The sequence below is a fragment of the Trachinotus anak genome, unplaced genomic scaffold (assembly GCF_046630095.1).
Source record: "Trachinotus anak isolate AG129_WGS33_773 ecotype Australia unplaced genomic scaffold, CSIRO_AGI_Tana_v1 ptg000024l, whole genome shotgun sequence".
NCBI classification, from domain to species: domain Eukaryota; kingdom Metazoa; phylum Chordata; class Actinopteri; order Carangiformes; family Carangidae; genus Trachinotus; species Trachinotus anak.
Genome location: NW_027273875.1, coordinates 14,035,166 through 14,050,740, shown reverse-complemented (window position 1 = coordinate 14,050,740; position 15,575 = coordinate 14,035,166). Strand labels below are relative to the sequence as shown.

The 15,575-nt window shown below is 39.7% G+C and overlaps 1 protein-coding gene across 1 annotated transcript; it reads left to right on the top strand.

The window, feature by feature from the left end:
* The first annotated feature begins 596 nt into the window (after nucleotides 1-596).
* On the top strand, nucleotides 597-15,484 carry samsn1b (SAM domain, SH3 domain and nuclear localisation signals 1b). The gene is made up of 15 exons (XM_071461023.1): nucleotides 597-713; nucleotides 2,612-2,746; nucleotides 3,186-3,229; nucleotides 3,420-3,460; nucleotides 3,640-3,720; nucleotides 3,929-4,017; nucleotides 6,400-6,535; nucleotides 6,623-6,978; nucleotides 9,582-9,659; nucleotides 9,823-9,948; nucleotides 12,035-12,158; nucleotides 12,430-12,581; nucleotides 13,522-13,722; nucleotides 13,836-13,986; nucleotides 14,367-15,484. Exons 1-15 carry the CDS (start codon nucleotides 690-692, stop codon nucleotides 14,540-14,542), a joined length of 1,914 nt encoding a protein of 637 aa, XP_071317124.1. The 5' UTR covers nucleotides 597-689; the 3' UTR covers nucleotides 14,543-15,484.
* The last annotated feature ends 91 nt before the right edge of the window (nucleotides 15,485-15,575 follow it).

The following is a 15,575-nucleotide window of genomic DNA, read 5'->3' as shown; positions in this document are numbered from 1 at the left end:
CCCACGCAGACACAAACATCTATCTCTCTGTAGTACTCCTAGATGAAAATGGTGCAGTCATGCTTTTGGTACAGTTTATTAACTCTGTCATTATAGAAATTATTTAATAGCTTTAAACTGATTTCCCTACACATGTTTAGAAACAATGGCAGACTCAGGATTGAAGTTTTTCCCTGCACTGATCACAAACCAAACCTCAGCTTCAACATGTGTCCAGACATGAAACACATTAGATAACATGTGACAAAACCTAATGGGATCTGTGTATTCTGCATGAATAATAACAAAGAAATATTAATTAATAAATTAGCCTTTGTCTCGGTAAACACAGTCTCTGGACGTTGAACCTCACTCAGTGATTACTTCTTCTCTATCAGGTCATTATCATAATCATCAGGCCGAACAAAGGCAGCCTGTTTTGTTTATTGTCTTGTTGTTACGGGTGGCCCGGCCCTCTCTGAGGCCAGTGTTGGACAGTGATGGCTCACTGCATCTATTGGATTATGTGAGAGAGGGATTTGAAACTAGGATTAGGCCATTGGGCTGTGGAGAGCATTGGGGCTGCATGAGCCTTTACATCACAGGGGTGTGTTACGGTGCGTGTGTATGTGTTTGAGTGTGGGGCTGGCGTGTGATCCCAGAGGCTTGTATCCACTTGGCTCCATTGTCTTTGGTACGGACCTTCAAACATGAACCTGTTCTGCTTCACTCTGGTAAGAGACACCATCTTCTGAACTGTTGTGGGTTCATCTGTCAGGAGCACTTGTTTAGTCCCTGCAGCCTCAGAGGCAGAGGAGACTCGGTGTGCCACTGTGGGAGACACTGGTGATCTTATTGTTGTTGACAAGGATCTGAAATGGGCTCTCTGGGGAACGAGACAAAACTGCAAACAACTTTCCTTCTTTCTAAGACTCGTGAGGTTCCTTAGCTGCAGACCTCTTTTGCTGTGCTGGTGTTTGCTGGATTGTGCTGGTCATGTATCACTGTAAATATAGTATCTATCTGGCATAGATGGTAGAATAATAATAATCCTGTTAACATTACACATTTTACAACAATCTACAATACAGTGTTAAAATTTGCAACAATCTTAACACTGTATAATGTTATGAGTCACATCTCCTGCATAGACACAGTTTCTTGAACATGTCTGAATGGGGATGAATGAGCATCTAATGTGATAATTGATTATAATGAGAAAAGAAAACATGAGCTCAATGATAAGTGATGATGATGAATGCAAACTTTGTCATGTAACTAGTGGCTAGAATTTATTCCAGTGACAATGGTTTTTAGTTATTTATTTCTACAGTTACACCATGTCTTGCATACATTGAACTGGATGATTAGTAACAATTTATAGCTGAAGATGTTAATAGCATGCTGGCTCTTGTACTTGGTGCCAGATTTGAGGCTTTACTCTCAGGTAAAAGCCTAAATTTAGCAACAGACCACAGGACAAAGCAAACAAAGCTTTATTTACATTTAATCCCAGGTGGAGGCACAATGTGCTGCACAAAGTGTGAGCCACAGAAACTATGTGCATGGTGTAAAGATAAAACATTAGATATAAATAAACACAAATGAAAACAACACATAAATGATATGTGTGAATTAAAAACCATTAAGAAATTTAAATAATTAAGACCAAACAACTGAGCAGTAAAAATTAACAGGGCATGCAAATTAATCCAGTTAAAATGTGACTAAAATAAGATTAAATAAAATAATAATTAGACCAATAAAATAAAAAAAAGACAGTACAAGATGTCATCAGCCTCATGAACTCAAAACCACAATAACAAGATTTTCTGCTCACCTGAACAGACCAAATTTATGTCAGTGGTTACACAACTGCTTCTTTTACTTCACATTGAAAAATTATGAAGATGTGTGTTATTTAATGTATTGTTGGGTTAAGGCTAAAAAAATTAACAAAATGTTTAGATGCTGTAAATTCAAAACATGAAAACTCAAAAGAAATATCAAAGATTACATCTTACACACACACAGATCGTGTGTCAGGACTGGGCAGCTTACAGCATCTGTGTCACAGTCTTAAGTAGAGATGAGTGGGGTCCTGTTCTGTACACAGACACACACTGGCTGCTGTGATGTGATGTGTGCGGGACCAATTCACAGCAGTTTGTAACATAAACATGAGTTAAAGCCTGTGCACAGGACTGTAACCTGGATTTTAGAAATACTGAGGCCATGAGTCCAGATTGACCCCATCCCCTCAACCGAAGGACTTTTTGCATGTCGTTTATAGTATTTCTCACACAGAACAGTGTCTTTTCAGACATATTGACTAAATCACTATGTTCATGACAGACTGCTGACTGGCCCGATCCAAAAACTGAGAAAATTAAGCACAAAGAAATATACAGCAAAGATGCCACGAAGATGGTGGGTATTAAACATACATGTCTGAGTGCCACACTGGACATGCTGAGTAATTACACCAGTGTAGATGCCAAAACTGTAGGTTAGAAGACATGCTCACCTGATTTTCATTGATTTTATGTTGTGAAGTCCAACTGATGATGGATTCTAGACAATTCCTCTTTGATGAACCTCATTGTCACTATTCAAACTGTCGTTTTTCCAGGAGGGCTCCACAGAAAGTATATATGAACCAGCCTACAGCCAAACACTCAAGGAAGCCCTGCCCAAGTACCAGTGCAGCCCTGGCCTCCTGAGGTGTAAGCCTGAGTGGGGCGGCTCAGATCCATCCATCAGCTCTGTAAGTTTACTGTCCCTCAGACCACACCTGGTGGTCGGGCAGAGTGGGTAACGACCAAACATTCAAACCAGTTTGAAAATGGATTGGCGACTGGTCTCTTCGCAACCAAAGGTTGACCTCTGGAAACCAGAAAGAGGTGTAGCAGTGTTGTTGATGAGGCATATTCACTGTTATCCCCTTTGTGCAACAGTGTAATTACCAGGACTGAAAGTTTACAGTCATGTTAGCAGCTCTGGGAGACTGTGCTTAGGCACAGAGGTAATCAGCATGCTCTATGCTATGCAATGCTAACATGCTAATGCTAACATTACATCACATCTGTAACCAGAGGTATGTTGGCTAAAGGCCACTGTATCCTATCTGCTTTTTCTTTCTCTTCTTTTTTTACTCCATACTGCCTAATGTTGCTGACAGTTATCTCTGACTTTGTTTCCCTCAGGTCCAACCTCAGAATATAATGAAATTAAAAACGAACAGTAAAGGGTGAGTGAGTTTTCTTGGCTCATTTGGCTCAGTAATATCTTCTTTAACTGAGCACACACTGCATCGCTTAATGATGATTTCAATTGATTTTCTGTAGTTGTGTTTTTCTTTGCTTTTCCTTCACTCATTAGAATCAGCTTGGTTTGCATTAGGAAATTGAAGTATTTGCCACTTCCATTTATCATTTTAGGTCACGTGTAGCAACATCATCCTTGGAAAATGAAACACTAGGTTGGTACAAAATGTTTTTTTTTGCTTTTCTTACAGATAGTTAGGACTTAATGCAAAAGTAGCATCAGGGTCATTCTTCTCATCTTGATGTTATGTTACATTTTAAACCTTTCTGCACACAGCTACAGTGTGGCAGCTTCTCACCAGCTTCCTCTTCCCTCCCTCCTTGTCTGTTTCAGAAATAGACATTAATCATTCCTGCTGGATGTCATCTAGTGACAAGAAGGACTCATCCCATCAAAACAAAGTCCAGAACAGAGGTAAAGAAATATCAGAGTTAGATATTCCTGTGAACAAACAGTTGATGTGGAGTTCTCAGAGTGAGGGTATGGTGGTTTCGGCAGGTGGAAAATAACTAAGGAAGTTGGTGTTATTTACCTGATGTTGCAATATTGATTTGTATGTTTGACAATATGTGCATTAAAAAGGGATAATGCATTATCTGACATGTGTGGACTGATCCTGCAGAGACTCCCTGTCAGAGCAGCGCACTGACGAGAGATGACAGAGCGAAGGAGCTGAGCTCTGACAGGACACACACACATCTGTGTGCTCAGGTAAAACCACATTACTGGCACCTGACAGCAGGATTCACAGACATTATGATGACCATAGCACAGTAACAGTGTCCATGTTCAAAGTAAACCTGACCCTGTTCTCTAAATACATCACATTTTGATATGGGCGCACAGAGCAACATGGTGGATAATGCTGACATTTTTCCCACCTCAAATGAAGCTCAGGATCCTGTCATTCACACGTGGACACAATCACTTTAGTGGCACAATAATAATTATTTGCAAAGCTGTGCAGATGGCAGAGGTTAGTCTTTTGTAATCCTGTGCCCACATGACTGTGTGTGTGTGCACGTAGATACCTGGCCTACCTGGACGTTTGTGCACATGTTAGTGCACGTGTAGGAAGTGACAGTGGTTGTTTATCTTTGCTTGTTCTCTACAGTCTGTTATTATAACAGAAAAAACAAAAGCACTGAATTGATTATATCACAGTAAAGTATTGGTTGGGTGCTAACAATAATACCACACTAGGAGCTTTTACAGTTGAAAATACATTTTATCAGCTGGTGTTCAAATCTGGCTGATGCTTCAAATGAACTTCTTCTGTGGTTTGTCGGGAGGTTACAGGGGTAAAAAGTGAATGTGAAGTAAACGTAAGAGAGGTCAGTTGTATGTCAGCCAAATCAGATCCACTGTTCACTTTAATCTTTTATCCTTAATCTTTAATCTCCTTCATAAGGCCCTTTATATCTGCCCTGGGTTCTCTGGGACACCTGGATTTTGTACAGTTTGATGCTTTTCATGCCAGCAGCTGATAGTTGAGATGGGAACATCAAGGGCAGAAGGGAACAAGTGATAGGGTATGAAAAATGGCTTTTTAAGTGGGGTCATGTGGGGTCATGCTTTAACTTTAATGTAGACAGTGTATTCAGATCCTTTACCACACTGAGATAACACTGCTTTACAAAAACAAGCCCTGCGTTCAAAATCTTCCTGAAGAAAAGTACAGAAATGCTATCAGCTAAATGAACAATGGAAAAAATTTTTAAAAAAGTAAAGTAGACCTTCTGCAGAAAATGTGACTGATGTATTACTATGTGACATTATGTTAATAATGATAAATCATTGTACAAGTAGAATGTTACTGGTCGAGATGGAGCTAGTTTAACTACTCTTTATACAGTTGAGTCTCATGGTTCCTAATCTAGGGGTCAGGGAACCTCCTGTGGGTCACAAGTTAAATCTGAGTGGTCATAAGATGACTATCAGGATGGAAAAGAAGAAAAAACAACAGTGAATGAATTTATTTTTGGACTTTTGTCTCATAGACATATAAACACTGTCAAAACCCCTGGTTTAACCTGGCACAGCAGACTGTACTTCATATGGTTATCATATTGGAGTTAAGTAAAATCTTAATCTGAAAAGTAACAATAGCTGTCAAATAAATGTAGTGTTTTAAAAAGTACAATATTAGCCTCTGAAATGAAGTGGAGACAGAAGCAGTGGCAGAAAGTAACTCAGCACATTTACTATTTATTGTACATAAAGTAGTAAATAGTAAATAGCTTCTACATGACCAGTTCTATCATTAAGATGCTGCTAGAGACAACAGTCTGATGATGTCATTTATAATAACATCAGTCACAGGTAGTATTTTACTGTACTTTCACTTTTGATACAAAGCTTATAATACTTCTGCAGTAGGGTTTTACTGAACTTTTACTGGTTGTACTGGCACTTTCATTCAAAGGAAAGATCTGAATACTGCGTCCACCACAGTAGTATAAAGTGGAAATCTGATCGGTCAAAAGCCACATAGTGTATCTGCTGTCAGACTGAGATGTAAAGGAAAGTTCAGCTCCAGCATCTTTGAATAATTTGCAGTGGGAAATAAATTAAAGAAGTTGGTATCCCAGTCTGAACTGAAGTCTGTCATAGGCTCAATGGTAAATGATTTTTACTAATTGTCTCTGTTTTTATCTCATTTTAACTTCTTGAAACTGACATTTGTTTTATAATTTTCTAAGGTTTCTAAGGTTAATTGAACTTTCATCCATTGTCACCTGGTTTTTAGTCCTGTTTTATTTGTGTGCTTGACATTGTGTTGTCCTGTCTGAAGCACGTAATGCTGCCTTCCTGGGCAGGTCTCCCCTTGAAGCTTGCTAAACTCAATGTGATTGGCCTGGTTAAATAAAGTTAAGTACAAATATATAACGATAAGTTTGGAGGTAGGGGATTGGCACATTTAAAATAAACTATAATAATATAGCAACAACAACACACACTAAAGGTTGTGGGTGATGGAAGATCACTCACAAACAAAAGTCACCACAGTGAGGTGTAAAATGAGTCTTTGTGGTGCAGTATTTGATGTGGTTGACGCTGGATGTGTGCAGACTGCTTGTTGCCTCATTGCAGGGCAGTGAAACTGCAGCTGGAACAGCACCATCAGCACACACCAAGAGAAGACTCAAGAAGTTACAGAGTCTGGTGCAGGCGAAGAAGGGACAGCAGAGCGGAGCTGGGAGAGGGAGGAACACATCTGAGAGTAATGGTGAGTTATTGTGGGTGTTGTTCTTCAAACTGTTGGAGAAGCTGCATTATAGCACGATTATGAAAAATAATTTCTCCTCATCTTCAGATCATTCGGCAGAGGTGTTGACTAACAACAATCCAGTGCTGACCTGCATCGGCCTGGGGAGGAGAACAGAGAAGTCACCTACAACCACTCCATCACCACAGCGACAGCAGACCAAAGACCATGGGGATCCTCTGTGGAGCCCGTTTCAGTGTCCACAGCCCTGGACTCCCTTCTACCACACCTGCCACGAACCTCGACGTGAGCTGTGGGTCTGCGGGGGCACACTGTCGCTGCCTCGGACCACAGAGTGGGATCGCTTTGAGAGTTTGATCCAGGAACTGGACAACAAACAGCCGAATCTGTCTCCCCCACAGATGATCCGCTCCATCACAGATCTGCACCTCTCACAGAGCACAGTAAGATACACCGCATACAACTTCTTACTAATACCAATTTATATTTGGGTGCTCGTATGAATACTGAAAGCAGTTTTGCTTTGCTTGCTTAAAAAATTGTGAATGTTTTGAGTGGCTTTTTGGCTTATTAAGTGAGAAATTATTGCTCCACCAGCCTTTCACTGCTTCTGCCAACCATTTTTGGTGTAAAACTTTACTAAAAATTTCCATTTCAGCTGTAGGAGTGGAGGTTAAAATGTGACACATCCTTATATTTATCAAGCATTTGTTTTGGTGCCAAAGTACAGTAGAAACCAGCATTAAGGCCACAGTCTCTGATGTCTAACCCTTTGTGTTGATGCTGTCTGTATGCAGCCTGCTCCCAGACCTGCACAGTGTCATTGTGCTTTGCAGAGCCTGACTTTCTAATTGCACCTCAGAGCTCTTAAGGGAACATTTAGACTAACTGAACAGTAACTGAAATCTGAAATATCTCTGCTTTTTTTTTTTCTTAAATTGCTTTTATGGTTTTCTGAACCAAAGGTTTTATAGCTTCATTTCATTTTCAGCCTCAGTTAGCTGCCTCACAAACTGCTGTTTAATAATATCATGACCATAATCGTATGGAAACAAAACAAATGTGAGGATATTATATCATTATATACTGTGTTGGAAGTGTTTAGACCACCCTGCTAAAACCCTCACAGTTTACATATGAAAACTGGTTGATAACATTACACATAAGTAACCAGGAAACAGTTCATTCCTTTGTCATTTAGAGCATTTACAGTGTTTTCTGTGGCTCTGGAGGAGCTTTCCCATACAGAACTGTAATATATGACATATATGTTCCTATATCAAGAGTGATGTTGCCATATATGTCTATACGGGGCTATATTAGTATCACATATGAAGATATATGTTTATTACATAAGATTTGTATAAAAACATATATTTTAAAAAAATTGTCTATGGTATAACATGTTGCAACCAAATATGTTAAGGATATATATTCGATTTATATATAGGTTTATGAAAACAACTACAATTGCTCATTAATTTTAAACATGTCTATCTTCCCATTCTGGGAACATGTATATTAACATGTACTGAAAGGCTTTGGGATGGATATATATTTGTATAACGTATGTCTACAATGTAATACATACATAAACATACATATTTGTATAGGCTGGACATATATGTCAATATATGAAATTGTTCCAATTTCTAATAAGTTTCATATATAATTTTTACATATATGTTTTAATTTTGTATGTACATATATTTCCTATAAATTCAGTGTATGTACATGTATTACATTTGCATATGGGCTATTATTTCTGAGGAAATAACTTCAGAGACATCACTGAGTATCACAGCTTGGACTTGAAGGCTACAAATGTATCTACCTGTACCTAAGTTGCATTATGGGAAGTATAGTATCCAGAGGGATATACAGTGGCCCTCAGAGCTTAATGCACTGCAACTTCAGACAGAAATTCAGAAAACATCATCAATTTAACAAAACACATGCGTTGCTAATACTCACAAAACAACGAAGTACACAAACGCTGCTTTGTTCTTGACAGTTATGTCCCATCCCAGCATTATGGAAATAAACTGCTGGAGTGTTCCTTTAATAAACAGCTAACATTATGTGAAAAATTAATGATTTATGTTAAACTCCATACATGAGTTTCCAGGGTGAGTGCAAAGAAGAGCTGATTTCAGACAGATTTTAGGCTACTATACATCCCTGTGGACTGCTGCAGTATTCACCTGTTCATCATCTACCTGTTGACAAATCTCAACCAGTGATCCTTCAGCTCAGCACGCAGCCAGACTGACTCTTCTCCTACCTCTGCCACATGTAGTGGTGAATTCATGAACAAAATAGATTTCATATTTCTACAAACGACTGGGTCTTTGACCTGCCATACTGTTTCATTTCAAAAACATCTGCCTCAGAATTAGCATCAGCGTGGCTGTCACTATAAGTAGGAAACAATGCACTACAAACAGTAAATTTATCCATGGTTGTAATCTGTTTCTAGTACAAAGGATAACTGTAATAGTTGCTTATCCAACCACTCGGTGTATGACAGTGTGGCCTCACTTCAGTAACGGTCAATGTTGGGAAACGATCCAAGAGTCAGTAACAGATGTTCTGAGAGCAGCGCTGAATGACCGCTAAACTGGAGCTAATGGCCGACCAGTGAGGACGGACTCACTCATTTCTCCCTGTCTCTCCTTTAATGACATAAGACTACAGATTAGCAGGTCGTAAAAATTCAGCAGGATGGAATAAACTGTAAAAAATATATTGGCAAAAATAACATCAGTGCTGATTGGTGCAGCAATTTACGCAATATTTTGACTCAGGATATGAAAAAAAACACCACATCTAGCTGTATTGCTTCCAGGAGGATAACCTAATTTCAGAACACAAACCATAAACAGGGATAAACACAGACTGTTTGTGTTGTGGGGTCACACACACACACACACACACACACACACACACACACACACACACACACACACACACACACACTCACACAGATAGTATACCCATCTGTCACTAGAAAACACTCAGTTTAATCTCTCTTTTACCCAAACAGTTGACCAGATTTGGCAGATTTGATGCCTTCAGACAGCACTCGCCTTTAATGAACCCACAGGATAATGGAAGCTGTTTGGTAAGAGAACCAAGCTCCTCAGTCTGCCAGCCTGTCCATCGAGGAATTCAGCTTCCTCAAACACTCTCCACACCAAATCCAACATTTAGACAGAACATTTACGCTGTGTTTATTTGGCAGCTGTGGGGGAGCCCTCTGTTTACTGTGTGTTTTGTTTTTAAAGCAAAAGCAGGAGCAGAGTGCGGATCCAAGCAAGTCAAGGCTGCAGGGGAAGCAAATGGAGGCTTCATCACGGAGTGACAGGAAGCACATCAAGGCCTCGCCGGAGATAGCTCTGACAGCCATCATCGTATGTCATGCACCCTCCGAAGCTTATGTTAATACAACCAGTTTGAAGTTCATGGCACCCTGCATTTGCTGTGGTTCACACCTAATGAAATAACATCTGTTGGCAACCAGACACAGCTGTCAGCCCCACACCTGCTCTGCCGAGCTGCAAACTATCAATCAAACTATCATTTACCATTTCACAGAACGGGCTTAACGCTGTTGAATTAGCTCTGAGAGTACAGCAGGGACGGACAGGCCCAGCCCACAATGTCTGGTTAATCTGGTTTAAGAATCCCTTCGGCTAAGTTAAGTTCAACCAACAATGTGACGATGGCACATAAAAGGCGTCATCACTGTATCTATCATATAGATATAGATATTTTCAAAAGTCTTATCACAATTCATTATTACAACATGGCTTTTATGTATTTTAGCTTCAAACATGTCGTTCCATCATCCAGCTGCTTTATCAAATCAGCTCGACCAGGTTCACATTACTGACATTTGCAGTGACTTAATTAGCATTAATTAGCATTTTATAATAATGATACAGAGCATTTGTTTAACTAATGCGTAACTAATGCATGACTCATAATGAATTCGTGCAGGATGTATTTTTAATTCCTCTTGCTCATTCATGAGAAATATAAACATGTCACCTGCATTTTTCTAAAAACAGCCTAAACGGGGCATCTGGTGGCCTGATGGGGCAAACCACATAACTGCAACGCCCACGGCTGGATTCCAGCCCAGGGACCTTTGTGGCATGCCACACCCCTCTCTCTGTGACCTTGTTCCTCTTTCTCTCTCTTTCTCTCTCTCTCTCTCTAGAGTGTCAACTGTCACACAGAAGCACAATGCCAAGAAAATAACAAAAAAAAAATTCAAACTGCCTTAACACGCAAGAGGAACTGGTTACAATCACAGCCTGATACAGAATGTGGATATGTGGATCAGTATGAGTCATTGAGGTGTCATGTTATGACAACAGTTTAAACATCTAATAACTGATGAGATTCAGGATCTGAATTTGGTAACACTTTGTAATAATGGTACAAAATAAATACTTAACAAATACACAACTAATGCATAATTCATGATGATTTAATGCATGAATGAATGCAGGATGTATCGCGATCTGCTCACCATTAAAAAAATCTCCAAACCACTATACTGTAAATTTTAGTTAACACTCAACAGATAATCTGTTAATGACTGTTAACTCAAAATTACGCCACACATGAAATTATATGCAACCAAATTGTCCAGTTATGTAGAAAATGACATTTCAGATGCATTTGATCTATATCCATTTATATATATAAACTATGTACTCTGAATCCCATCATATAAGGTGATAAAACTGTTGCCATAATATGACACCTTCCTGGGACTGGTCCACTGTGTTACATATATGTAGGATCACTATGGCATTAAGGTTATTTTTAGAAAAATACTGGTGACATACAGAATTGAACTGTGTGCAGTGTCACAGTAAAACAGAATCATCCAAACCCGTTCAATTATTTGCTTTGGTGAAGAGGGACAATTTTAATTTTTCAACTTTGAGCTCTTATAATAAAGCCTCATTATTTTCAGGCATCCCTCGCTTTTGAAGAGTCTGACTATTTCACAACTCAGTCAAATCATATCACATTTTATACAAGCTGCATGCCAATACAGTTTGTTGCATGCCATCCAAACTCATACATTCATACACAGACTCTGCACTTCAGTAGACAGATGCAAAATGTAGTCCATGGTGTGAAAATCCCTGTACAGGAACAGGAAGTTCAAAGCTGAACACAGGTAGTTGGGGATTATGCTCCACCTCCTACACCTCCCTGGTCTCAGCTATAAAAAGCGAGGGAACTCTTGCAGGATTAAGTGTTTTTCTTGCCAGAGGAGCTGCGTGTCCCGGCATCAGCTGGGATACTGAGCTGTTCCGTCACATGAGGAATCAAACACAGCAGCTTAGGGCTCTGACTCAGCTCTCTGGCTGGTTAGCTTTCTCTTTTGTTTGCCTGTAGCGGGAGATAATGAATGACAGAGAACAAAAAGCATATGAGAGAATAAAAATGTGACTTGGTGTTTTCACTGTGCAGAATGGAGACACACACAGAAATGGAGCAGTGAGGAGGGAGACTGGTGCTGGACAGCGACTTAGTAAAGCACACAGGCAGTCCACTAACTCTCTGGAAAGTCTCTACAGTGGCCAAAGCTCCTCAAGTAAGCACCTTCAGGCACAGAACCAAGTGTAGTCCTCACAACACAACCTGATGAATTATGCACCCTTGTTTGTACACTGCTCCACCTACACCCCTGCTACTCCACCTTAGATGCACTAATTTGTGGAGCCATGCTAACCTTTGACAAACCGAATTCTCCGCTCAGACTATCTTGTTACTGACATGTAGACAATTAAAAAGCAGTAGAATTCAACGTAGTAGTAATTAGCTCACCCCTTATTGAACCCTATTCTTTGTGTGCTGTTCCACAGGTGGAGTCACCAGTGGGTCAGACTGCTCCAGTAACAGAGGCAGTCTAAGGCTGGAGGACGATCTATTGTGCGGCCGACACTTCTGTGGCAGAGCTAGAGTCCATACAGACTATGTGCCAAGTCCGTATGACACAGAATCATTTAAACTCAAGGTAAACACGTCTGGAAAGTGATTTGAAATGAAATAAACTACCTGTATTACTGTATTACTGGCTGTATCACACTGGTTCTGGACTGCTATAAGTTTTAGGATCACAGTCGTTGGCCAGTATCCCCAGGATTTTTTTTTTGTCACCCCGGTGATGTTGCTCTAAGGATGGCAGTGTTGGATCATTTGGTTTGGTTGATCCATCACTTTGCTGCCGAATGAAATATCTGAACAACTATTGGATGGATTGCCATGAAATTTTGCACAGACTTTCATGGCCCTGACAGATTAAATCCTAATGTGATCTCCTAGCTTCTCCTCTCGTGCCACCGTTGACCTTTGTGGTTTGAAGTGAAAAGACAGTGGTGATCCCCTGACCTTTTGGTTTTGAGGAAAAAGTCTCAACAATTACTTGATATGTTGTTATGAAACGTAAATTATAAAAACTTTGGCGATGCTTTAACTTTCCATGTAGCACCATCCTCAGGTTAAAATGTCAATAATCTATACAATATGACATTCCCATCAGCCCCAGCTTCACTTTGCCTTTGGTGACAATTAGTACAATTTGTGTTATGTTAGCAGGCTAATACGCTGAATTAAGTTGGTGACCATTTATCCCTGCAAAACATCTGCATTTTAACATTGTTGTGAGCAAATTAGCATACAGACGTTAGCATTTAGCTCAAACCACTGATGAGTGTATAATTAAGTGCAGCCTTCCAGGGCTGCTAGCTAAGTCTTGTTAATGACCACTTTTCCTCAATGTCTGTCTTAATATATTTTGCCTCAGTATCTGCTAATTGAAATCTAAAAGCTGCAAATCATTTTATTTTTACTGTATTTTGTATGTTAGTTCTGCTACACAGTATCTTTGTATGCTGTTTTTGTAAATGGTCCCCAATAAATAAATGTAATTAAAATGAAACTAAACTTTCATTTAGGTGGGAGATGTGATTGACATAATTGCGAAGCCACCAATGGGAATATGGACGGGCATGCTGAATGGCAGAATTGGAAATTTCAAGTTCATTTATGTGGATGTGCTCACGGAGGAGAGTCCAGAAACACACAAAGAAACACAAATCCACAAAGTGAGACACAAATCAGCTGTCCAGGAAGTGTTGAAACGCCTCAGTTTGGAGGTATTTTGTTTTTATTTGTGTTTTGCACTGATCTGATGTAGCAACAATTATCTTCCATACAGGAGGAGGTTCCTTCAGCTTCTGAACGATGTTGTTTCCACTTGGTTTTTCAGGAGTATTCCTCGTCTCTGCAGCTGAATGGTTACCAAACAGTGGATGACTTGATGAGGCTGAGGGAGCATCACCTGATGGAGCTGAATGTGACTGATCCAGAGCACAGGCATCGCCTGCTCGCCGCGCTCCACTCCCTGCAGCAACTGCACTGTGAGTAATGGAAAACACAGAAAAGGTCATCCAAGGACAGTGTCATCATGCACATTTTGTGGCATGATAAAACTGAAGAAAGATATGCTGAGACATTTGGATTCAGAAAGGAAAAGGGACGAGTGACATTACAGCTCAAGTAAAGAAGAGTGGGAGGGTATCCAGGCCACTTAAGAGGTGAGCTAAATAGGTTAAGGATAACAGGATAACCCCAAAGAGTGTTTCTGAGAATAGAGCGGGACACACAAGGACAGTAGCTGCAGACAGATAGGCTGTTTAGCCTTAATGCACAGGAACAATAGCTGTAAAGGATTACTTACTGCTCATCTATTTAACTCTCTGACAGTACATCCAACCAGCCTGTCTTCTCTGATTTACAGCTGATAGTCAGCTGGAGGATGAGGCCAATCAGGAGGCCGAGACCCCTGGGAAGAACAAGAAGGCAGATATGAACAACTGGTCGCGAGACTCCGGCTGCCCTGACAACAGCACAGAGGACACAGACCTTCACTTTCTCTCTGAGCAGCCTCCACCAGCTGAGATGACAGCTTCATAAGAATAATCCTTTCTCTTTAAGGCCTGTTTTATTCCTTGTTGTGCCGCTTGTGAATCAAAAGCTGTTTTTTTATTTCTTGCAACAGCAGTATTTCTACTGATGTGCAATAAAATGCCCACTGCTAATTCTCCAACTCCACTGGATGTGTGTCTGTGAGTTGTAAAATATTTGTTCATTTGTTTCCAGAAAATGAACAGTTTATGTTTTAGCATAATAACATATTTAATGTGTTTTATAAGAGTCAGCAGAGAGAATCGCCCCATCAAATGTATAAATGTTCTTCTGTATGCAGGACGGTTGAGTATGTGTACTTTGAAAGTAATGTATGATCCAGTGAAAATTGTACTTTTCACAATTGTACAAATATCTGAAATTAACTAGTATTCAGTAAGTCAATGTGCCAATTCATTTCTTAATTCATTGATTATTTGTTTGGTCAATAACATGTGAGAAATTAGTAAAAACATTTCCCAGAGTCCAGGATGATACCTTCACTGATAATGATGATTTATCAAAACAACAGTTATTAAACTTGTTGCAGATTAATTTGCATTGATCAGCTGATCAACTGACAAATCATTGCATCTCTCGAGACATCATTTGGATACCACTCCTGAGATGATGGAGTGTTTTTATTGATGGATACTGTTTCTGTGTTCATATAGTCTGCAATGTTTTAAATGCTCCTTAAGGTAACATATTTATTGCAAATTATTTGGGCAGCTAACATGAATGTAATGACATTAACAAAGAGTTGTGCATCCAAACTTCCTGTTGCAGCCAGCGCTTCTCTAATACAACACAGACAGCTACATGTGAATTTCCCTTCTCTACAGGAAGAAACTAATTGTGATGAGAGTGATTCTCAGTTCAGATACACCTCAAGGTGCAAACTCCTTGTTGTTTTTTTAATGAGCAAATAAAGTATATACTGCTTGGAAATGTCTTAACAAGCATTGTAATGTTTACTTGTACAATGATCAACACCTTCAGCATGCAAGCGTGCAAAAACACAAAAAGTGAGCTCCAGCTG